Source organism: Podarcis bocagei, assembly GCF_964188305.1.
Source record: "Podarcis bocagei genome assembly, chromosome: Z".
Lineage (NCBI taxonomy): Eukaryota > Metazoa > Chordata > Lepidosauria > Squamata > Lacertidae > Podarcis > Podarcis bocagei.
In genome coordinates, this window is record NC_138140.1 from 8994754 (window position 1) to 9019523 (window position 24770).

The following is a 24770-nucleotide window of genomic DNA, read 5'->3' on the forward strand; positions in this document are numbered from 1 at the left end:
CAGTTTGAAATTTTCTTTTAGCCTACATCTGCATTTTAGTGTAAATTTCTCATAATATATACATTTTTCTCCTTAGAGCCACATTTTTCTATGTCATTTTTCCTAAGCAAAGCAATTTGCCCCCATGGCTTCAATGCACATCTCATGTTCATTAGGAGCTGTGCATTTAGGATTGGGGGTCTAATTTTATGGAACTGTTTAGACAGGCCTTCACAATATGAATTTTCTCTTTCTAACCAACCAATATTTGAAGATGCTTTACTGGTGTTTTTAACTCTGCAGATGCTTTTTGTAGATGCCTCAGGGCTGGCCCAATACATGTTGGTGCTTGAGGTGAATCATAACACGGTGCCCCACCCAGTGGTGGACCTACATTTTTGGGGCTATGAAGCTTGAACTGTTATGGGGCCCCCTTTGCAACTAGCAACGAGGTCTAGGTAGCCACTGTTATCTTCTTCAAGAGGGTTGTTCCATAACATATCACCACACCTTTATAACATCTGTGCTACTGACTCTCAAACCTAGGGATTGTTGAAATATATACAACAACAAAAATAATCAATTTGAGTTGTGCGACTCAGTTTGGGTCTACTAGACCCAAAAATTCTAAGCAATGTGGACTAAAGTCACTTCTTGGGAGCCCATGGGATCGGGAGCTCTGAAACTTAAGCTTCACTAGTTTCATAGTAGATCCATCCCCAGCTCCACCACCCCCAGGAAAGAAGAAGTGAGTGAAGATCTATATGAGGAACAATGGGAGTAATCAAATCAACCATACCCAGCAGTTAAAGAGGGAATGAAAGGCTGTCATGAGGGGAAATCACACCAGTTGGGTGTAGACTCCAGAAGATCCCAGAAGGCAGCCCCCACCATTTCCTTTTGGGTGGGGCAAGAAGACCAGCAATGCCTCCTATTTGCCAAGAGGCCACTATAGAGGCAGCAGATCCAGCCTCCAAGGAGCACGCCACAGCCATGGCTCCTACCAAGGTGATAGCAGCAGGAGGTGATGTATATTTGGAGACTGTTGATTTGGCCACCAGAGGCAGTTGTCTCTCCTTTCCTTACAGTGGGCTGGCCCTTGGATGCCTCTCATTCTTTTAAGCCTTAATACATTTTTTAAAACAATACAGATTATAAATATGCAAATAGAAAACCAAGGAGGAACACAGCCAGGGAGCTGTTGCTAATGGTACTCTCCCCCAAAGATGCCTTCATCAAGTGCTTGACCCTATCAACTGTCAGCATCAGCCCTATGATCACCGCCAAATCCAGGGAGATCCAGGCTGCTCGTGTCCATCACATACCCACCTGCAAACTTCATAGGAACAGCCAGTCTGGTCACAGGCAGAGTAACAAATGTAAATCTTACTTTAGGACAGCTGGCTAGTTTCTGCTCCTCCCCTCCATCCAGGCAAGCAAGAGACGTTATCACAGCTCAAACGCACATTCCAGCCAGACAACAACTCTCAGGGAGGATGCGAAGCAGAGAGTGTGGCTAGACTGGAAATGTGGCCTAAAGAGAATCTCAGGGGCCAGACAGATAGGCCCGTAGGACCACATTTGACCCCTGGGCCTCAAGGTCCCCCTCCTCTAGTTTAAATCTTTACCTCCATAATATCCTTTACCACTGGGGTCCATCGAGACAGCTGGTAGGTCTGCTCGCTGATTCGCTCCTTCCGCTCAGGCTTGCTTCTGCGGCGTAAGGTAGACTGAGAAGAGGGAAATAGGCAATTGCAAACATGGAGGGAGTGTGAACAAAAAAGGCAGACACACCACACAACTGGCTTTCTTTTTTTGTGCTTTAGTTTAGGGCAACGCCTGTGCCTTGCAAATGGGCCACTAACAAGTTAAGCTCCTTCATGGTGCTGATGAAAGCTTCAGGACCAGATAAGGGATTTATCTCAATCACATCAGTGTCTGGTGGACAAAGTGAGGATTTCATAATAGCTGCTGGCACCCTTCCCCACAAAAAGAGAAAATATCATAGGAAGAAGCATAAAATAAATTCCAGCTATAAATTTAAACCACCAACATACATCACTTTTATACCCCTTTAACTTGCATGGCTTTCTTCCACAGAATTTTGCGAACTACAGTCTAGAAAGACTCCCAAAGATTGTAGTGGCTATCCCTAGCTCTTCCACACACTGAAATGTATTTCCCATGATTCCCTGGGAAGGTGGAAAAATTGTTGAATTAGTCCAAGGCTGTTGACAGACACAACAATCTTTGAATAATGGAATGGAAAAGTCAGAAGAATTTACTTTTCCCATAGGTCAATGCCCCTTCATAGAGAAAAAAGGCACCACCCCTAATCTACTGTGTGTCAGTGGACGTCCTAGGATTCAGAAAAGGTTTAAGTTAGGTATATTAGCTTTATTAAATTTACTTGAAGCCTTGTACTCGGCGTTGTCCAGAAATTCCAAGAAACCCCCCAAACCTGTGCAGTTTAGAGTAGCTCAGTCCACCATTTTGTTCCAAAATGGTGTCCAGCTGTATCCAAACACAGACAAAAATCTGCTTTTTGATCTCAGGAACCATCATGCAAAATCTGCTTATGACAACATAAAGAGGTATCCAAATGCATACAGAGCAGCCAGGCAAACAACTTCCCAAAAGATCTAGTACAGTGGTACCTTGGGTTAAGTACTTAATTCGATCCGGAGGTCCGTTCTTAACCTGAAACTGTTCTTAACCTGAAGCACCACTTTAGCTAATGGGGCCTCCTGCTGCCACCGCGCCACCAGAGCACGATTTCTGTTCTCATCCTGAAGCAAAGTTCTTAACCCAAGGTAATATTTCTGGGTTAGCGGAGTCTGTAACCTGAAGCGTATGTAACCTGAAGCGTCTGTAACCTGAGGTACCACTGTAGATGTATTGTTATTATTTATATACCAGCCTTCATCACAAGATCTCAGGGTGGTTGACATGATAAAAAGGCAAAAGCAGAAAGAAATAGTTTAAATAAAAAGAACAGAATAATACCCCCCCACACACACAAACACATTAAAAAGGCTGTAAATGTTAATCAGACAAACACCTGGTTGAAGAGGACCGTTTTTGCCTGGCACCTGAAGGCACCAGAAGAACCTCCCTGGGGGAGCATTCCATGAACAGGTGGCTACTATACAGAGAAGGCCTGCTCTCTTGCTGCCACTCTCAGGGCCTCAGGATGTTGGTGACTGAGTCGGTGTTCCAGCTTTGCATGCTGAGCTACAGCCCTTCTCCTTCAGCAACTGCAAAGCCATCTCCAAAAGCCATTGCTAAAAAATCTTCAAGACCAGGTAAAAACTTACATCTGTGATGATGGGTACTCCAAGGTGGGCCATATTGGTGATGATCTCACTGTCCTCAGGTGGAATCTGAGCATGTTGAATCAGCTTGTTGAGATTTTCCTCAGTGATGCCTGGGAGGGTGGAAAAACATTAAAAAATGAGGCTATTTCCCTCCCAAAAAAAGATATATAATTTTACATGTCGCTCAAGCACCCCTTTCGCCAGGTTTTCCAAACTTCTGAGTTTATTGACCCCATGGATGGACTTACGAAGTTGTCATTGACCCCAACCCAAATTTTTAAGAACGCGAATGAAATAAAGTCAAGAAATACCAGCATATAATCAACATTTATCAATCATCAATCACCATGACTTGAAATCATAAAACGAAAGAAAAATAAGGAAGTAGAAAAAAGTATAAAGAGGTAAAGGGACCTTTGACCGTTAGGTCCAGTGGCGGACAACTCTGGGGTTGCGGTGCTCATCTCGCTTTATTGGCCAAGGGAGCCAGCGTACAGCTTCTGGGTCATGTGGCCAGCATGACTAAGCCGCTTCTAGCAAACCAGAACAGCGCACAGAAACGCCATTTACCTTCCCGCCAGAGCGGTACCTATTTATCTACTTGAACTTTGGCATGCTTTCAAACTGCTAGGTTGGCAGGGGCAGGGACCGAGCAACAGGAGCTCACCCCATCGTGGGGATTCGAACTGCCGACCTTCTGATCGGCAAGCTCTAGGCTCTGTGGTTAAGACCACAACGCCACCTGCGTTCCAGAAAAAAGGATACTTGCATGCAAATCTGTGTAGTATATTGTGGAATCATCTTAATCAATACAGAGGTTCCTCATTAACCAGAGGACACATGGTTCCACACATGCCTAGGCCTTTTATTTTTCAGGCTCATAGTTCCCAATTAAACTTTTTGCACTACATCTTATGAGATTCTTTTTTACATCCCTGGGAGTTTAACAACCCCTTCCTGACCACAAAGTCTTTATTCAGCCTCTGCACTGCCCCATTGACCTCTGGGGGTGAGGTGGGGATCAATATCAACCACTTTGAAAGCAGCTACATCACCTACCATTCTTCAGGAAGATATAGAGCAGGATGATACGGATCTTGTCATAAGTGCTGACATTTGCATCAAGCAGGATGGGGACAATAGCCCTCATTGGGTCCTTTATTTTCTCCCCCTCTGCATCGGTTCCCATGGCCAGGTCCTGAAGAAGAAATATATAGCATCCATCAGTCTTTGCCCACTTTGGATCTACAAGGTAGATTGTCCTCTGCTGCCTGATGTCCATGTCAAATCCAGGGAGGGAAAATGCTGGAGCAGCACAACTTTACTCTTAATATAATCACACTGAGATCCTGAATTTAGGAAAAAGTAAGACGCTGCATTTATTACATGTTTGATGGGAAAGCTCCTATTTCTATCTAAGATGGAGATGCCTCGAGCCATGCTTGATCTTGCTGAATCCTCATGGAGTGGGAAGAAGTAGGAAATAAGGTCAGCAACCCCAAGAGTATCAGTCTAGCACCTAAGGCAGGGGTGCCCAAACTTTTTCTAAAGAGGGCCAGAAGTGAACATGTGTAAGGGTTGACCAAATTTGTTGAGCTTTTTTTGGATTTAACTCCAAAGTTGTTGCGCTTATATATATATATATATATATATATATATATATATATATATACACAATTTTACCCCAAAGTAAAAGTTGAGCTTTTCTTAGGATTGAATTGACGTTGCTGAGCTTTTTTAAGGATTTTTCTTTTTTAGGATTTTACCCAGGACATATACTGCCACAGGGGCCAGATTAAATTGACCAGCTGGCCAGATTAGGCCCCCAAAACGGACTTTGGACATGCCTGACCTAAGGGAAGGTCAACACAGGTTAGGTCAGATAGGATGGGCTAAGAAACTTGGAGGTTTTTCTCTCCATCTGCTCTTTCCCCTGCAGACACATCAGCCTCCAGTGCAAGCTGAGTTCCAAAACTTCCAACAGACTAGGATACTCCTCTCCACCCAGTCTTCCATTCCCCCACTGCCTGCCTATTCATTCTCACCTGCAAATGAAAAGCTAATCCAAGTTCTTCCCAATCCTTACAGTTTCCCATGCTTAATAAACACATTGCCTACAGCCACCCAGATATCATGTCCATGAGCATTTCAAAGCTTTGATGTGCATCTCCCCCTTTTGGAGGAAGACACATGCACTGTAACCCTTCCATTGCATGTCACAGAGCATTTAAAAACAAAAGGTGACCCCTGTAAGACTACACTCCATCAGTAAAGGGGAAATGGAGCAACCTAGTCAGCAGCTAAGTCAGCTCTTTCTGAGATTCCTAGCAAATTATGCAAAAATGCATCACACTCACACACACACACACACACAAAAACAACCCACATGGTGTTGCTGACATAACAATGTGTTTGCAGCAATGTCTCTCCATCAGCACAACCTGCTCAGCAATTTTCTGAATCAGTTGGTTTACCTGTTCAACTCGGCAGAGCTTGTCCACAGTGCCTTGGTAGTGTTTCATGCAATCTTCGGCCAGGTGAAGGTGAGTGGAGTACTGAAAAGAAATGTAAAAAAAAAAAAAAATGTAGCTAAGCTACTGTCCGTCGTCAGTGCACAGAACCATAGACTTGTAGAATTGGAAGGGACCTGATGGTTATCCAGTCTAACCGCCTGCAATGCAGCAATCTCAGTTAAAGCATCCACGAAAGATGGCCACTCAACCTCTGTTAAAAAAAACACCACCACAGAAGGAGAGTCCACCACCTCCCGAGGGAGTCCATTCTACTGTCAAATAGGTCTTACCTTGCTCAGCTCCTTCTGATACTGGGGCATCTTTTTCAGCATCTGGGAGAGATCCCTCATGGTTGTCTACAAGTTTTAAACAGAGAACAAAAATCATCCACATGCCTTGCTTCCAAAGGGCACCTGGCAGCTTTTGGACCAGATGACCTGAGCTAAACAATGAAGATCTTAAACAGTTAAAGCAAGACAACCAGGTTGTTGGGGGTGGGGGTTGGAGGGGGGAGGATAAAATCTTACTTAGAACCATTGAGCTGTACCTAGACAAACACCATATCTTGCACTACTCATTTAAAGAACCTGTAAAGCATTTTAAATAGCAATGGCTTCCCCCATAGAATCCTGGGAACTGTAATTTGTCAAGGGGGATGAGAGTTTTTAGGACAACTCCTCCTCAATTCCCAGAGTTCCCTGGCAAAAGGGATTGATTGATAAACTACTTTGGGAATTGTTGCTCTGTGAGGGGAACAGGGACATCCTAACAACTCTCAGTGCCCTTAACAGTCACGACATCAATAAAAGTAACAAACTGTGGTTTGTTAATGGTACTGAGAGTTGGCTGGGGGCTACAGTTCCCAGAGTGGTTTAACAGTCAATTTGTCTTCCCAGGGAACTCTAGAAATTGTAGCTTGGTGTGGGGAACAGTGTGTCTCCTAACACCTCTTAGGACTTTTAAGAAACTACAGTTCTCTCTTTGTGGGAAGTCACAACTGCCAAAGGGGTATAAGAGGGCTTTAAACGCGTGGTGCACACTTACCTGGAGTTCTTAATGAAATCAATAAAGATTAAGTGAAGTCATGATTAACTTGGTATCAGTGGGACCACGTTTAACTAACTTCATCTGGATCCAACACGAAGAATTCAAAGAAGCCTCAAAAGGTCCAGTCTAATTCCTCATGAAGGGGAACTCACCACCTCTAACAGTGTAATCATGTTCCTCATAATAGTCTAATCCTTTTTCTGTAATTTGAACCCCTCAATGCCTCACTCATTAATTCGCTGCGTCAGCTGTACAGCAGCCCTTTAAATATTTGACAATGTGATCTTAATCTTTTCTTCTCCAGAGTAAACACTCCCAGATTCTTCAGCCAATCCCTCATGGTACTTGGTCTTTTATATATTTGCTACATTTGAGGGGGGGGGAGTTTATATCTATCTATAGGAATAAAAAGGCACCTTTCCTGCCCCTGCTTCTAGCTCTCTATTCAATCTTAAACATTCTAACATATAATTGCTTGTTAAAGCTCACCTTATCACCTGTATTCATCCTTTTACTGGAAGAGAAGTCCTTCAGAGAGCGGGTGACCTCCCTAGAATCAAATAAAGACCAAGCAAGTCAGTAACATCCTCCCTACATCCAGCTCAAGCCATGCCCCTTCCCTAGAGCAGTGGTGGGGAACCTCAGGACTGGTGGTCAAATAAGGCCCTTTGGATCTCTCTATCTGGCCCTCAGAACTCTCCCCAGGCCACACCCCTCACTGGCCCAAGCATCTCTAGTAGGGCTAGAATGTGTCCTTCAACCCTAAAAATGCCTCTTGCTTGTCTGGATGGAGGACAGAGAGCAGGGTGCAATTGCACATGGAAAGTTGCCTACGCTATGAAGGTAAAATTTGCATTCATTGCTCCACGCACTTTTGCTTCTGGCCCCACCCACCACTGGTACATTGCCCTCAGAAGGCTGCCCAGACAGGAAACACAGTTCACTTCCTAAAAGTGTAGCTTCAGGCCACAGACCAACACAGGAGGTTAAATGTAAGTCTCTAGGGCTGCAACTCAACACAGGGAGGTTACGAGTGTGTGTGATCCCATCGGTTCCAATGGGCTTCACTAAAGAAGCTGAACTGCCTCAGTGGAGTGACTGAGCTACAGATTAGTGACTGATCTACTGATTCAAGTCTCCTGTGGACTGTGAACTCGCTAGATGGCCTTAAGCAACCCATGTAAACACACTCTCAGCCTGAGTCCTCCCTCCTCTGCAAATAATAATAATATCCCCACTTGCAAGATGGAAAATAATAACACTCACTGACTTCATAGGGTCACTGTAAGGACTATGCTAGACAATGCATGTAAAGTACTTTGAATACTTGGAAAAACATAATTAAAGTTAACTTTTTACTGGTATGGAAAACCAGTGAGAAAACCAGACTTTGTACAGTGACCACAAACACTTGAAAAACAGCTGCGCAAATTATGATTATTAATGTTAGCCTCCTACTAATGAGGGGGTGAGGAGGAAAAAAGGACAGTCTGTTTACTATCCAGTTGGTTGTGTGCTTTGCTGTTTAAAAAATAAAAAGTGGTATCAAACTTCAATTAATAAATTAAACCTTCTTAATTGGAATTAGGATTCGGCAGTGCTGCTCTGCGTTATGATCCCCCCCCCAAAAAAAACCATATATAATCTCTCCTTTTGCACAATATTTCTAGCTGGAAGGCTGCTCCCCCCAAAAATAACCTCAGGCGACAGGAACAAAAGGCAGCACACTGTTTTGCAATATGCAGAGTGAACTCAACACCACCAAGAGAGAGGAGATGCGCTCTTACTGGGAGACTTCAGCAATGTGTTTATGGCGCAAGGTGACCCAGAGGTCATCATCTTCATCTAGCAGAACCTCTTTGACACGGGCCTCCCCAATGCCACTTGTCTCATACCTAGTGAGGGAGAAAGAGAATGTAAGAACATAAGAGCCTCCTAACAACTCTCAGCACCCTTAACATACTACAGCTCCCAGGTTTATTTGGGGGAAGCTCTCGCGGTGGCCAACCAGAGGCCTGGGGTAAACCCACAAGCAGGATTCAAGCAACTGGTATTCAGAAGCATTGCTGCCTCAAACTGGGAAGGCAGAGCATAGCCATCATAGCTAGTAGTCATCAATAGCACTCTCCTCCATTGATTTCTCTAATCCTTTTTAAAAGCCATCATTGCCTCCTGTGGGACTGAGTTCTGCAGTTTAACTATGGGGAGAGAAAGTAAGTGCAGTAGTACTTTTTGAAAAATCTATTTTAAAATTCATTTACAAGTTATGGGGTTCACCAAAACTTCCAGAGCAGATTTTGGGGAGGCCTAAGGTGTGCATGGGGAAGAGGAGGAAAGTCCTATGGTGTAGGTGGAAGTCATTCCACTCGCTCAAGGGTTTAGCGGAACACTGTCCTTAGGGCTTTTGCAACCACCAGGGTGTCTGCAGGACCCTTACTTGTAGACGTCATTCTCAATGGGAAGCAGATCATAGCTCATGGCTTGGAATGTCAGTTCATGTAGCACTGGAGAGCTGGGGTCAAAGCCGCGGTCCAGGATGACGAGCTGGGAGCGGGCTTTGTCTGGACCCTTAGGAGGGGAGAAACACAACAGAAAGGCTCAAAGTGTGGGTGGGGACAGGGGGAGCATGGACAAGCCCCACCCTCAAAGACATCATGTGTCACACCCAAACCCTGACCTTCCCAGTTCAAGGACAGCAAGCCCCTCTGAAGCTGCCACCTGGTGTCATGATGACATCAGGGGAATGGCAGGTTGCTGCCCCCACCCAGCAGTCAAAGTGTCCCCTGGAGTTCTGTGAGGCAGGTCCTCCTGCTGCCTGAATCTAGTTTCCCACCCCAGGAATGTCAGGAACCCGGCTAGACATGTGCCCCTTAAGAGAAAAGGTGCCCAGTTTATATGACCTGACCTTGTTGGTTGTTCCACACTGAAGTACTCACCTCACCCATGGTAGGGTCATCAGCCTTGTAAGCATCAAGTTTGTCCTGAATCAGCTGGGCCAACATGGCATTGTCTTTGTAATCCCTGCAAAAAAAGCAGAAAAACAATATATATATACAGGAGGCGCAGGTGGTGCTGTGGTTTAAACCACTGTGCTGCTTGCGCTTGCCAACCGGAAGGTCGGTGGTTCGAATCCCCACAACGGGGTGAGCTCCCAGCTCCTGCCAACCTAGCAGTTTGAAAGCACGTCAAAGTGCAAGTAGATAAATAGGTACCACTCTGGCAGGAAGGTAAACAGAGTTTCTGTGCGCTGCTCTGGCTTCACCAGAAGCGGCTTAGTCATGCTGGCCACATGACCCGGAAAATCTGTCTGCAGAAGCTCCCTCAGCCTGTAAAGCGAGATGAGTGCCACAACCCCAGAGTCGTTCGCACTGCTGGACCCGCAAAAACCCACAAATACATCAGTTTATCTCCCACTTTAAAGAAGGTGTGAACTGCTTTGCTGGATGGGACCAGGATTCATCTAGTTCTCCTATTCCCAAAGCAGGCACAAGGAACCTGTGGCTTCCCAGACCTTTTTTAAAATGGTGCTTTATGTTTTCATTGTATACATGTTGTTGTACACCACCCTGACATTTTAAGAGATGGCAGCATACATATACTTTTTATAAAATAAATCAATAAAACTCCCAACTCCCATCCTTTCCAGCCAGCATGGACAATTCAAGCAAAGCTTTCCCAAAAAAAAGGAAAAGAAAAAGTGAGCTGATTTGCAAGTGTGATTCATTAACCTGAGTCCGTTTGGGGAAGCTATTTCTAAGGATTTGTTTTAGCTATAACTTATACGTGAAACCCTGACTTAAAGCTACTAACTATAAATATATTCAGGGCACATCAGGACGGAGGGGAGGAGGAAGAGAGAAAGTAAAGAAAGCATCCTATTCATTGTTGCTATTTACTACCAGGTAAGTAAAGGAAAGAAAGGTTGGGGTTGGCAGAGCACAAAGCTCTTCCTTTAGAAGTCCTCTGTCCAGAACCCAGACTCACCCCCTGTATCGGACAGCAGGGTATTCCTTCAGGGTGGCACAAAGGGTGGCAATCTGCTCTGCCAGGCGCTCCAAGATTGGGTTTTTCATCTGGGCCTTGTGAGGGCTGTAGAAGCTCTGGAAAGAGTCAGCAGAGTCCAGGGAGTAAACCTGCAGAGGACATCAAAAGAATAGCAGAATGACAAAGTGAGCTAAATTATCAAGGCCAAGTAAAATGGGTGGATATCATACACGGGAGTCAGCAAACCTCTCCAAGGTGGCAAGATAGGAAGGTGACTTATCCCAAGTCAGACCACTGGTCCCTCTAGCTTAGGTATGCATGCACTGACTGGCAGCAGCTGTCCAGCATTTCAGAGAGGGACATTCCCAGCCCTACTTAGGAGATGCTGGGAACTGAGCCTTGTAGAGTTCCCTGATAAGAAGAGTGACTGTTAAACCACTTTCGTCTGCTGCCTTCATTACACATCTTCAGGCACCAGGCAAAAACATTCCTTTACAACCAGGCCTTTGGCTGATTGCACATTCTATGGCTTTTAAAATGGGTTTGTGGGTGGGGGTTACTTGTTTTTGTTTTATTATGTATTTTGTGTTCTCATTTTGTATTTTTATGTTGTGAACTGCTCTGTAAATTTTGGATTAAGGGTAGGTAGGTAGGTAGGTAGATGATAGGTAGATAGATAGATAGATAGATAGATAGATAGATAGATAGATGATAGATAGATAGATAGATAGAGATAGACAGATAGATGATAGATAGATGATAGATAGATAGATACGATTGGGAATTGTACCTCTGTGCAAGGAATAGGCATTGCCTAACAACTCTCAGCACCCTTAACAAACTATACTTCCCAGGACTCGGGGGGGGGGACTCTGCCTCTTCAAAGTGGTTTAATTCTGCTGTAAATGTAAGGTGCAGATGGGGTGTTAAGATGACATGTTAGTTTCTTCAATATTGCTAAGTCCCAAGATTTGATGCAACACTTCTGGACAGTCAGACTCAAAATATTTTGAAGTGCTGTGCTGTAATTATACATGCTCCCACAAGCATGAACAGTCCTCAGAAAGTGCTTCTGTGTAATCACCCGAAAATATGCACAGTCAGCACAGGTTGTGGTCTTTAAACAAGGAGTAGCATACAATGAGGCTTATTTCAGTAATAGCATCATCCCAATTCCATCAGTGCCAGAGGGCATTTCAACCACAGATAAAAAACAGTGGAACTTTGATGTGTTAACGGAAAAATCCGAGGGCTCTCTTGGACAAAACAAAGACACCAACCAGGATAACTTGGAGCAAAACAGCAGCCTGTAGGCTTGGCCTTTATTGAACTGATGCATCAGGGTGTTCCCCTCACTTGCAGGAGAGAGGAAAGACCCAGAACAATGGGCCGCAAGACCTTATAAAAACTTTTGAAATTCCCCTCCTCTAGGTCAAGCCCACCCCCAGAAACATCATGCATACATTACAGAAAGGAGGGGTTGACATCATGCATACGTTACAGAAAGGGTTGACATCATGCATTCATTACAGAAAGGAGGGGTTGAGGGAGGAGTTGTGGTGGTAACCTGAGTGTCCTGTCACCTGGCTGGTTCCTCCTTTCCCCCTCCCCATGAGTACTTTCCAGGTGACAATGGGGAGTTTGCAGTTTCCTGCCCCCAGAGGGAAGATCTGATCATTGTCCTTTGTTTCAGCCTGTGGTGAATCCACTGTTCTTTGTGATTTTGATTGTCTTCTGTCTGGGATTATCAGGGTTGACATAGCAACTGGGCAGGGCTCCTGTGGATGTGCTGGTATGCTGAAGAGATTATGGCTGACCAGAAACCAAGCACCCCCCTTTGATCCTTTGATAGTCTTTGTCACATGGAGTAAAAAATGGAACAGTGCAAATCCGATGTATGGTTGATTTTCTATGAATTTATAACAGAAATGTGGCGTATGTAGTGTGTGAGTGTGAGTGTGTGTGAAGTTTGTGCAAACAGAATGATTGGGGTGGGGGGGTTCCTGCTACAGTTCCCCCCTTCGGAGATAAGATTGCAAAGGTGGCTACTTTGCAATCCTTTTCTCCGCACAATTTAAGGTGGTAAATAATAACCTGGTATTCTCCGTCCCAGATGTGTGTGCCCATGTGAACCTGAAAGGGACTTGGATATCATGCTACTTTAAGGATATTTGCATGGAAATATAATGGTGTAACAGTGCACTGCTCAGTTACTTGTGGTATTCTAGCACCTTGGAAGAAATATTTTCTCAATAGTGATCTAAGCTTTACATTTAGGCAGGAAGGTCCACTAATGACTGAAAAGTGCAGTTTGCTTCCCCCCCGCCATTTGTGTGTTCTCAGGTGTCAAGGTAGCTCTTCTGTGGTCTCACATCGGCATGGTGTCGCAGTAGTGGCAATCCCTGGTGAATCCACTTAGGGCTTTCATATTCATCATGTAGCCTGGCACCCACCACAGCTGGCACAGGTTTCGGACACGTCCTGAGAGAAATGTCTTCGCCTTGGCCAAAATCCATGGGATTTCTTATTATTATTACAGGCTCTGGTCTCGCAGATCACTTGCACTTTAAGGACCAAAAAGCTAATTGCAGCCTGGATACACTTGCCCAATTCAAACTGAGTCCAATTTGAATTTATGTGCCCATGGTTCTCAACCTTTCAAACCAGTCTGTAAAGGAAAACCGTTCTTAAAAGGGCACTTTGTCCAAATAAGTCAATTTAACTCTATAAGGGATCATTCCTGCTAAACCAAAGCATGTGCACCTTCATGTATCTTATAAGCTTCTCCTTGGTAAAGCAAGTTTTTGCACATTTTAAAATGGATAGGGAAAGTTGGCAGAGTGCCAGGTGGGACAATGAAATGTGGTTATCTAAACATTGGACTACACAATAGTGTGAGCTATCAGAAAGTATAAAATGCATGAGAATTGGTGTGCAAGCAATAAGACATTAAACATAAAAATTACACACAAAAATACCCCCCTTGTGGAAGTAACACACTGTCAGACACATTTCAACATTCCTACATAATAACACTTAATACAAAACAAACTAATTAAATATCAGTTGCATATCTTGACACAATTGTGATCTTTTACGCATGTATCTTTTGAATCCTGGAGCACAGAGGCTTGAGGTTCAAGTGAAAAGATGTCCTTGCAAGTCAACTCCACCCCCCTTTGTCAGGCCCACTCCCCATCAGTCTATATCCTTTGAAAGAGATAGCTGTGGGCACTTTGAAAACTCTGGCGTTGCAGGTCTTGTGATGGCGAAGGGGTTGGGTTGTTGCTGCTTTTCATCATTGCACATCTGTAGAAGTGATATCCTGTAAGGGGCAGGGTTTTGGGGCGACTTAAAAACACAGTTAGACAAGAAGGATGTCCTCCAGTTTTCATGGGAAGCTGCAAATAATAAAAAATCTTAGCACATTAAGCGTTTCATTCATTCCAATATTATTATCACATTTTCCTATAACTACTGTTATTATCTGCCAAGTTCGTTTGCTTTCCTTCACTTTGGAGAGAAAGAGAACTGTAAAAAATACAAGGTTAAAATAATAATGAAACACACACAATGACTTATGAGGAACGAAAAATAAATAAATGCTAAGACACACAATTTTAAGAAATCTGAAGTAACAATGAAAATAAAAGAGTGTTTCTTGAAGTGACAACATCGGCTATAGGACAATACTGGAAAATGACTTAATACCAAGGAAAAAAAATGAATGGCAATTTAAAGTTGTGCAAGTACCTTGCACTAGCCAAGATGACAGAATTAATAAGAAATGCTCAGGCAAAAAGGTAAACAAATACCATTCCACAAACAATGTTTGGTTGTGCTTCGATTAACTTCATAGACATCATGGAGAGACAGATTAAATAAATGAAAACAGATTATTTGTAACTTTAAAAAAAAGTGTCAAAGCCACAAAGAGATGGAAGTCAAACTGTAGCAGGGATTCAGACTTGTTTCACAGAACAGAAAGAAAGTTGCTGTGGGAGGAAAAAGGGACAAACACTTTGTTATCGGGGTTCACATATCCTGTTAAAAGGGAAAATTATTTCATGTGAGAAGTCTGTCAGGAAATGCTGTTCCTAAAATTCCCATTGAGGGGGGGAATGCTTTGATATTTACCTGTGAAAAGAATTTGGCATGTTAAGATTTGGAACCTGGAAAGCTCTTGACTTTTTGATGGGCTAGTTTTTTTTGTTTTTTTTTTGTTTGTTTTTTTAGCCTTTTGTCTTAAATAGCCCCTGGAGCAAAGACAGATTAAGGGTGATTTCCCTCAATGGTTCCTCAATGGTTCCGAGTTTTCTTTTACATTTGGAAGAAACCTCCTCTCCCCCCTTACAGTTCCCCCCTTCCTCTCCCTCTCTTCTTTAGCTGATCTAGCCTCTGTGCATGTGCAGAGTTCATGTCTCAGCAAACCTTTTATACTATTGAAAATGTTGCATCCTTTGGCTAAATTACCATTTGAATAAGGGAAGGGAAGGGCAAGGAGTAGATTTTGAAAACAGGGTTTGATTTTAAACGAAAAAGAGGAACTCAGCAATTTAAGTATTCACCAAAACTAGCAATTTCAGCCCAAGCAAGAGACTGCTTCCTTTATGTACAGGAAAGGGCTAATATCCTTCTGGCCATTCGCGGAACAATCAACTGCTCTCTTATTTATGAGTAAAAATGGCCAGAGTTAGAATTCATAGGATTTTTTTTTTTTTTTAACATTCTCAGCCATTTCAGCCTTACCATTTGCAGACAAATTCTACTGCCCTTTATTTACAGGATGGATGGTCAAGGCATCTATGTATTGAGCTGACTTTGAGGTCTGATTTTTTAATAGTAGACAAAATGATAAACACTGTAATCACCCAAATGCTTGATGTTACCAGTTGTGCTTCAAAACATCATGGCTTCATCTCGCACCTTTAAAACTAAAAAGCAAAGCTAGGCTGAATTTCAACTCCATTACCACACCAGAATTTAAGAATTACCCTCCAATGCTTGCAGACACATGGTCTTCCACACAGCCACAAATTGGGAGAGTTGAAAGGGACCCTGGGGTCATCTAGTCCAACCCTCCAAAATATAGGGTTCACAGCAAGATTTCGCAGCAAGATTTGTACTACCAAAGAGGCATACACCATTTAAGTACAGATTTCCAGCTGGGAAAGGAAACATCTATGCTCATATCATGTACTAAGGAAGAGGAAAATAAAAGTACATAACTTTACACAGAACCCTTTTTGCAGATCTTGAGATAGTTTGAGTGAGTTTGAAATGATATTTAAGGAAGAAGTGAACAGTTTTCGTAAGATAGGGAGAGGATCTCTTATAAAGCACAGTTAAAGCAGCCCTAGATTTGATTTTTTTTAAAGGGAATACACAAGTGTTGCCCCCTCCCCCCTTTGCAGTTTCCTTTAAAGGAAGCTTACTCGGGAGTAAATTTACCTAGCACAGAAGTAAGAAGGGAGAAACCAACTGAAATAGGCAGGGTGAAACAAGGGGGAGGGGGGGCATTTTCTAACAAAAGAGGCCATGAAGCCTTATAGAGACTGATATCAGGAGCCTTACAATAACTCTTCTGTCCAACCAAATCAAAGTTAAAACTGGACTCAAATATTTTTTTTCTTAGAATGAACACCATACTTTTATAGGCATACGCTTAATGAAATACATACACTGCATTTTAGTTTGAGAGAGCAGTTGTGCTCAACTAGGCTTTTGCAGCAGAAACATTAGGTTAACTTCACCTTCTCACAAACTCAAAAGTTACAACAAACATCATTTGCCATTAGACTTAGAATCACCCTCCTCACTTAAAACTAGAAGAAAGAGGTGGGGTAATCCCCCTTTCAGAACACAAGTAGCACGTATACAGGATTTCACCACTTGGGAGGGAAACTCTCTTTTAGAGCCTCTCTCAAATAACAAACATTTGCACACTCCATTCTCCATTTTGTTTTGTTTTAAGATTGATAAGGCGCAACATGGCTTTCTTAGATTTAAAATTTTGAAGCAAGCTTGCAATTTAAAACTATGTGCATTTAAGAACAGTCTGTGGATGCCAAGGCCAATGTAAATACAAACCCTTGAAATATTTCTAAATCTTTGAGTACATCTCTTATTCATTTTTTTTAATTTTATTCTTCTTCTTTTTTTTTTTTTAAGAGAAACTAAGATCTCTAATGCTGGGCTGTTATTATATCTACTGCCTTCTGAGCACCATTAAGTTTACAGTTTCATGTTCCAGCTCTAGGCTACAGTTTAACAACACAAACTTAACCATTTTTGCCCCTTTATTTTATTTCTATTTTTCTCTAATTGGAAATGACAAGCTGGAGGGGCATATTAGAGTCCTCTCTGGGGCAAAAAGGCTTCATGGAAGCTTTGTTGCCAGGAGGAGTCCAGCTAGGGTGTTTAGCGAGCTCCCATTCTCTCATATGTTATTATTGGGCTTTTTTCGTTAACGAAGTACGCTAAAGACAGAAAGAGTGGAAACACACACACAAGGGAGGAAAGGCAATGGGAAAGAAAGGGGGGACAGATAGAAGATCCTTTCAGTACTCAAAGTACCATTGACTAACACAATTCCTACTTATCTTCAAGCTACAAACTCATTTCAATAAATCTTATACATGAACTTAAACTTCATCCACGGGACACCTGGCCTGAAAACTTCTACCTCGGGACACCTGGCCCGAAAACTTCTACCACGGGACACCTGGCCCGAAAACTTCTACCTCGGGACACCTGGCCCGAAAACTTCTACCTCGGGACACCTGGCCCGAAAACTTCTACCTCGGGACACCTGGCCCGAAAACTTCTACCACGGGACACCTGGCCCGAAAACTTCTACCTCAGGACACCTGGCCCGAAAACTTCTACCTTCTACCCTCCACAACAGCCTCCTGCCTAGCCTTTTGGACTAAGTTCGGGCTCCCTACTGGACGCCTGTGCAGTGCAGTGCCAGATCGGGGGTCGAGAAAACAAATTGTAGGGACGCCTCCGAGGGAAGACGTCAGAGAAACAGTAAAGGAGCCACGCTTTCCCGGACTCAATTCCAAGACGGAAAACGGGGGAGAAAAGGAGAGAGAGATTAAGACGTTCCTGGACGACCCCGAGGGGGAACATCGGAAAACAGTAATAGTACCACAATTTCCCCGGTCACATTCCGCGTAAGGAATTGGGGAAGAGAAAGGGAAAGGATTTGACGTTCCTAGACGACCCCGAGAGATAACGTCAGACAGAAAAGTTCCGCGATTTCCCTGGCCACCCTCCGAGGGGGAGAATCGGGGGAAAAAAGGAGAGAGAGAGAGAGAGAACGTACCCGGCCGACTCCGAAGGATACCGTCAGAAATGAAAGAAGGAAAGTCTGGCTGTCGTGGGGACGTTACTTTTCCACCCCCCTCCCAATGTATTTGACTTCAAACCATACTCACGTTCGAAGATGTCCCCCGCAAATCTCAGGATCCTTTTCTTTTTAGCCGGCTTGACCTTGCCTTTGCTCCCCTGGTTGAGCTTTTGGTGACGATTGATTACCGCCCGCAAAGAGGAGGCAGGGAGAGGAAGAAGGATCCCTGGGCTAAGGTTGCCCAGTGGCGCCCGATCCCTTCTATCTCCCCTCTCACCTTTACAGGAGAACCAAGTGTCCCTGAGTCGCGGTCGCCAACTGTTAACGGAAAAATCCGAGGGCTCTCTTGGACAAAACAAAGACACCAACCAGGATAACTTGGAGCAAAACAGCAGCCTGTAGGCTTGGCCTTTATTGAACTGATGCATCAGGGTGTTCCCCTCACTTGCAGGAGAGAGGAAAGACCCAGAACAATGGGCCGCAAGACCTTATAAAAACTTTTGAAATTCCCCTCCTCTAGGTCAAGCCCACCCCCAGAAACATCATGCATACATTACAGAAAGGAGGGGTTGACATCATGCATACGTTACAGAAAGGGTTGACATCATGCATTCATTACAGAAAGGAGGGGTTGAGGGAGGAGTTGTGGTGGTAACCTGAGTGTCCTGTCACCTGGCTGGTTCCTCCTTTCCCCCTCCCCATGAGTACTTTCCAGGTGACAATGGGGAGTTTGCAGTTTCCTGCCCCCAGAGGGAAGATCTGATCATTGTCCTTTGTTTCAGCCTGTGGTGAATCCACTGTTCTTTGTGATTTTGATTGTCTTCTGTCTGGGATTATCAGGGTTGACATAGCAACTGGGCAGGGCTCCTGTGGATGTGCTGGTATGCTGAAGAGATTATGGCTGACCAGAAACCAAGCACCCCCCTTTGATCCTTTGATAGTCTTTGTCACATGGAGTAAAAAATGGAACAGTGCAAATCCGATGTATGGTTGATTTTCTATGAATTTATAACAGAAATGTGGCGTATGTAGTGTGTGAGTGTGAGTGTGTGTGAAGTTTGTGCAAACAGAATGATTGGGGTGGGGGGGTTCCTGCTACAGATGAAATTTATGTTTCAATAGCAACTCCAACCCTAAGATTACAGAAAATATAGTTCCTTGCTATAGTCATTAAAACCAGGCCACAATTGTTAAAGAGAAGATGAGCCCCATGTCAAAACTGTCTTTAAAAAAAATCTATTTCTGATTGTACATGGGTTTTATTGTGTTCATATTTTAAAATGCACACTTTGTGTCCATGTATATTGTGGGGTTTACTTCCTCAGCTGTGTGGTTGTCTTGATAACCCTTTATTATATTGGGATTTTTATGGTCTGTAGACACTATTAGCTAAACTGAACATAAAGTACTTAAACACAGCAGGAAATCCTGGGGCTGAAAACAGACCGTGAAAGGGAAGAAATCTTGCTCAAATTAAACCCCCTCTGCAACTAGATTTTTTGTTGTTTTTGTATCTTGACTGCTGCCACACACAGTCAGGAGAATGGTCCATTCAGATTAATATTCTGCCTCCTGGAGGAGATCTGACAGATGTCTCATGGACAGTTCAAAAGCGGGGCATGATGGTGCAGCAGATGTTGGGGATTAAGGGGGAGCAAATATCCCCAGCAAATACCCTTGCAGAAAAAGGGAAACCAAATATATCATGGCAAAGCACCCTTTGATATTTCTGTCTGCTCCATCACAAACAGCTGTAACAATAGCCACAATCACACATCATGCTCAACTGTGGGCTAGCACAATATTCTCCAACCTTCACCACTTAAACACTGCCCTTTCCAACTGTTCTGAAACTAAACACAAAGATGGGGGGGGGACATTTAAAAAGAAAACTTGAAAAAATAAAAGGAAAACAAAAAGGAAGCCACTCTTTGATGGGTTGGGAGAATAGAGCAGCACCAGGGAAATGTTCCAAGGCACACAAAATGGAGCTGAAGGCCACATAATGCTCCCAGGTTGCTACTTGGTTTAGTGGGGTGCAACATCACCACTTGGTGAAAAAAGGGATAGAGTTTGCTGCAGGGAAGGGAAGGGAAGGGAGTAAATTTTTCCTCCCAACACTGTTTGTTCAGTTGCCTCCCTAAGTTCAGAGGATATGTTGGCTGGTAGGCCAACAGAGAATAGACCAAGAAGGGAGTTCATCACACAAGCATAACATGATGGCGAACAACATGGCTTGGATGGTTTTAAAAAAGAATGAAACAAATCCATGCAGGAGGTCTATCAATAGCTATGACCCATGTTAGCTAAATGCAGCCTGTAGCTTGAGAGTCATCCTACTACTCAATTGCTGGTTCCTATGGGGCAACAGTAGAGGGTAAGTCTATTGCATTTTTGCTCTGGGGTGCTCCAAAGGCATCTGGCTGCCGACAGTGGGAAAGAAGATGCAGGACTTAGATGAACTTTGATTTGATCCAGGAGGGCTAAAACAAAACTTATATTTGCATGCCTAGATCTGCTTGTGCTCATCCCTTGCCATGCTTGTTTCCTGCTGTCATTGGTCACTCAGGCAATAGAAAAGTAAGCTGTTAAGGCTGTCAGGGTAGGGATTTGCCTGTTTGCTAATGTCTGCAAAATGTTGTCTACACTGCTGCCACTATAGTACCTGGCAGCATGGATTGTCCAACTTCCAGCTGCCCCATTCCATCCTCTCTCTCCCCCCTCCAAAGTTTTTACTGTGCACTTTTCTGGGATATCCTCCATCTTAAGTCCCTCCCCCTTAAGATTTCATTTTTATACTTTTGCAAATCTCTAGGCTCTCTGAGCTCTCGCTATATCCCCTGCATATCTGTGCCCGGTGCAATTTTGGCTATATTTATTTATTTATTATTGCGTTTTTATCTCTCCTTTCCTCCCCCCACCCCAGGAGATTCAGGTGGCATCCATGGTTCTCTTCTGTACATCATCAGTAGTTCCACTGGAAGTGAAGTCATCTCTGTGCTTATTCGCCAAGGGCATGTTTGTACAGAGAAAAGTGACCTGTTTAGTATTTATAGCTCTGTACACCTGCCTGCCATCTGTTCCTAGTCACGTCACCCACCCACCCCTTGGTACGGCACAGGAAGGGCCAATTGCAAAGCAGATGGCCAAGGAAGGCTCCTTGCTTCTCCCATTGGAGAGAACCAGCCAATGGTAGAAGAGAAAGAGTAGAACGCAGGGAACATCTGTGTTTGTTTGTGCCTGCGTGTGGGTGTGTGAGCAGGAAGGCTAAGGCCGCAACAGAGAGAGGCAGGCCTGGAGAAAGAATAAATAAATCAAGGAAGACAAGCAGGAAGGAAGGAGGCCACTCCCTCGGCTAGAAAGCTGTTGCATGAATTGCAATTCCCACTGCAAGCCCTTATGTAAGCCTGTAATCCTCTCTTTCCTCTGTAGGCAACTTAAAAAGCATACAAGAATACAGACGAGGCTGTAGCTTCAGCTTTCAGGGGCTGTTGAATGAAGCACACACAAAAGAATTGCCATCACTGCTGACTGGGGTGGGGCTCTTATCAGTGGGCCCCCTAGAGAGATGTGAGTCTTAATTGGGCCAGCCCTTTAATTGCTGGCCAGACCTGCTCACGGAGAGGGAGTGGGGGAATCTTATGTTAATGTTGTTGTTGTTTCTTACATTTTATATCCCACCTTTCCCCACCCCAAGGACTCAAGGTAGGGTACATAGATCCCCTCGCCCCATTTTATCTCACAGCAACAGATGAGATAGGTAGGTTGAGAGACAGTTGCCAGCCCAGGATCACCCAATGAGCTTCATGGGCCACGTTGGGGATTTGAACCTTGGTTAATGAAGCCCTAGTCCAACACACTAACCACTACACCACACATGATTCTGTTGCATCATCTGCAAATTTTATCCAGTTATGTCAAAAGGAAAATAAAAGTTACAGCTGCTTTTAAAATTATTTCACAATAATGGTGAATGGGGGAGACATGAAGGTAAGACCTGGGAGACCAGGGTTCAAATTCCAATTCAGCCATGAAGTCCCACTGGGTGACCCTGGAGCAGTCATTATTCTCAACCTAACCTACTTCACAGGGTTGTTGTGATGATAAAATAGAATGGGGGTGAAAGCGTGTAAGCTGCTTTGAGCTCCTCGGAGGCAAAACTGGTGCATAAATGCAATAAGAAAATAAAAATAATAAATTTCAGTTTTCTTAACTTTCCAATTTCTCCAATCCCAAAGTCAGTTCTCCACAATCTGCAATTGTACACTGATTTCAGCAACTTGGAGGAAAATGTGGTATATAAATGTAAGAAAGGAATGAAAGAAGTGAAAGAAATGATTTCCCCCCCCCCCCTTTTCAAATTGAAATGCAGATCCAAATTGAACCAGGCAGAAGTGCTTTGAAATGAAGTGGGGTGTTTTCCCCCTGACACACCAAATCTGTGCTGAAACTGAAAACTAGAAATGCACAGTCCTTTCTCAGTTGTTGTACAGGGTCAAAGCATTTTTGGACATAATGAGCAGAGAATATCAAATAGGAAGGGAGCCCAAGTTCACTTCCCCAACACCTCAAGTTCAAACAATCAGGTAGCAAGTGATGGGGAAGATTCGTGACTGGGAAGCTGGAGAGCCACTGCCAGTCAGAGGGTGACACTGGTGAGCTGGACAAACAGGCCGACCTTTTGCATGCAAAAGCAAGTTTGGCTCCCACACCCCCACTCGCCCCCCCCCCCACCACTCTGTGGACTCACTTGAGACTCATAGGGCAGGAAAGCAATGTTGATCTCTGTCAGAGTCTTGATGACTTTCGCAGCACGGGACTTGACCAGCTCATTAAACAAGGAATCAGGGCAAGCTGGAAGAATGGAGTAAAAGTAGTCACTATAGTCAAACAGCCAACTCAAAACCATTTGGATGCCTCAGTGGGGGTATGAGGTGAGGAGCCAAATCAGGCCCACCCACACCATACAAATGGCCCACAGTGCCATTTTCTCAAAACCACAGGTGACACACCACCCATTGCTGCCTCTGAATCCCTCCTTTCTATGTCACATTCCCATTAGTTCACCACTGAAGCCACTGCTTTGTTTTGCTTTTCAGTCTTCTTTTTTCCACATAAGGAACAAGTCATCTTCTGCAGCATCCCTTGGTAGGATTTTTGCCAAGGTCATTTCAGATGCTGCAACTTGAGGAATTCCTCCCTTATATGCAGAAGTTACAGATCAGCAGGTCCTTGCAGGAAATAGAGTGCACCCACCAATCAGCACTGCCTGGAGAACCTGCTTGAAGTAGAAATCTTTGGCCTGGGGAGCCAGAGGCAGCTGTCCAGCCCTCTCTTTCTGGCCCTCAGGACTGCCCACAGGCCACACACCCTCCCCTGCCATACTTTGAACCTTCCCTGAGTGATTTTACTTGATTGTAATAGGTCCTTGAACTCAGATCTTTCTTCATGCTTGCCCGAGGGAAAGGTTTGTGTGTGTAGAAACAAGCCTACTCAAGCAAATGTTATATTAGCATTACTTGGTCTACCCACTTTTGCGTCCAGCTCTGCCTACCATGCCTTGTGGCTCCCAGATGGTTGCATAGAATAGGGTTGCCATATCTTGATGAGCAAAAACAGAGGACAGCTTGAGCCACTACCAACTTGAGCCACAGAAAGAGGCACGTGGGAGTGTGGGGCCACCACCGCCATGCCCACGTGCCTCTTTCTCCGGCTTGGGCTAGCAGTGGCCGCAGTGTAGAGAGCCACCTGCAGCTGAGCCTGCTGCCAAGCTGCCCACACCCGCACCACCCATGCAAAAATAAAATAAAAACCCTGGACATTTCCTTTAAAATGTTAAAATTGAAACACCCTTTGAGAACCACTGGTGTAGGTAGGTTGTGCAGATTTTTAATCCACGTGTACTTATTTTGTTCACAAAAACAGTTTTCTGATGCTCTGATACATATGCATGGAGTTTTGAGCATAATATATTCATATGTCCTATTTCCTCTAGCGTACAGTGTGAGCTTCATCTTGCATCATTTAAAATCTCAACACTGCCTATCAGTTAGCTTCTTTAAACTACAATATTAATTGGCCCAACAGTGGAAATAATAACAAGGCTAAGCAAAAAATGATACTGGAAGCAAATGCTGTTTCCATGCACATGCAAAATGCAGTTCATAATACTGAACCAACTGTTAATTGGAGCTGTGTCTATGAAATTATGTAGACAATATTCTTGCAAACAGATTTGGGTCCATGTGCATTTTTCCTACCTATGATGCATCCTTTCTAGCTTAATTAAATTTTACCTGTGGTATGATTCTGTAACATTTCATCAATTCATTATTTGTTTAATCTGGAAACAGAAGACTAGGAGATACGGACCCACCAAGCTGAATAAATGTGTACATTTTTTTTTTAAAAAAATTAACAATTCCCCCAGATGGTCCTGTTGATCCCCCAAAAGAGGACATGTCTGGGATTTCCCAGATGTATGGCAACCCTACATAGACAGCAGGGGGTGAAAGAAGTTCCCCATGCTTGGTTTGTAGCACTATACAGTGTAGTTCTTGAAACTTCCAGTTATAA

The 24770-nt window shown here is 43.9% G+C and overlaps 1 protein-coding gene across 3 annotated transcripts in view; it reads right to left on the bottom strand.

Annotated features, from left to right (window-relative positions):
- LOC308579019 (syntaxin-binding protein 1) overlaps nt 1-24770 on the bottom strand; it is a 66333-nt gene that overhangs the window by 12205 nt on the left and 29358 nt on the right. For all 3 annotated transcript variants that reach the window (XM_081179762.1, XM_081179760.1, XM_081179761.1), the window contains 11 exons: nt 22945-23048; nt 10841-10989; nt 9793-9877; nt 9294-9424; nt 8644-8751; nt 7346-7406; nt 6100-6165; nt 5771-5851; nt 4356-4494; nt 3297-3406; nt 1608-1709 (listed from right to left, as the gene is read on the bottom strand). In XM_081179762.1, the coding sequence (XP_081035888.1) occupies nt 1608-1709; nt 3297-3406; nt 4356-4494; nt 5771-5851; nt 6100-6165; nt 7346-7406; nt 8644-8751; nt 9294-9424; nt 9793-9877; nt 10841-10989; nt 22945-23048 (1136 nt within the window). The remainder of the gene's footprint in view (nt 1-1607; nt 1710-3296; nt 3407-4355; nt 4495-5770; nt 5852-6099; nt 6166-7345; nt 7407-8643; nt 8752-9293; nt 9425-9792; nt 9878-10840; nt 10990-22944; nt 23049-24770) is intronic.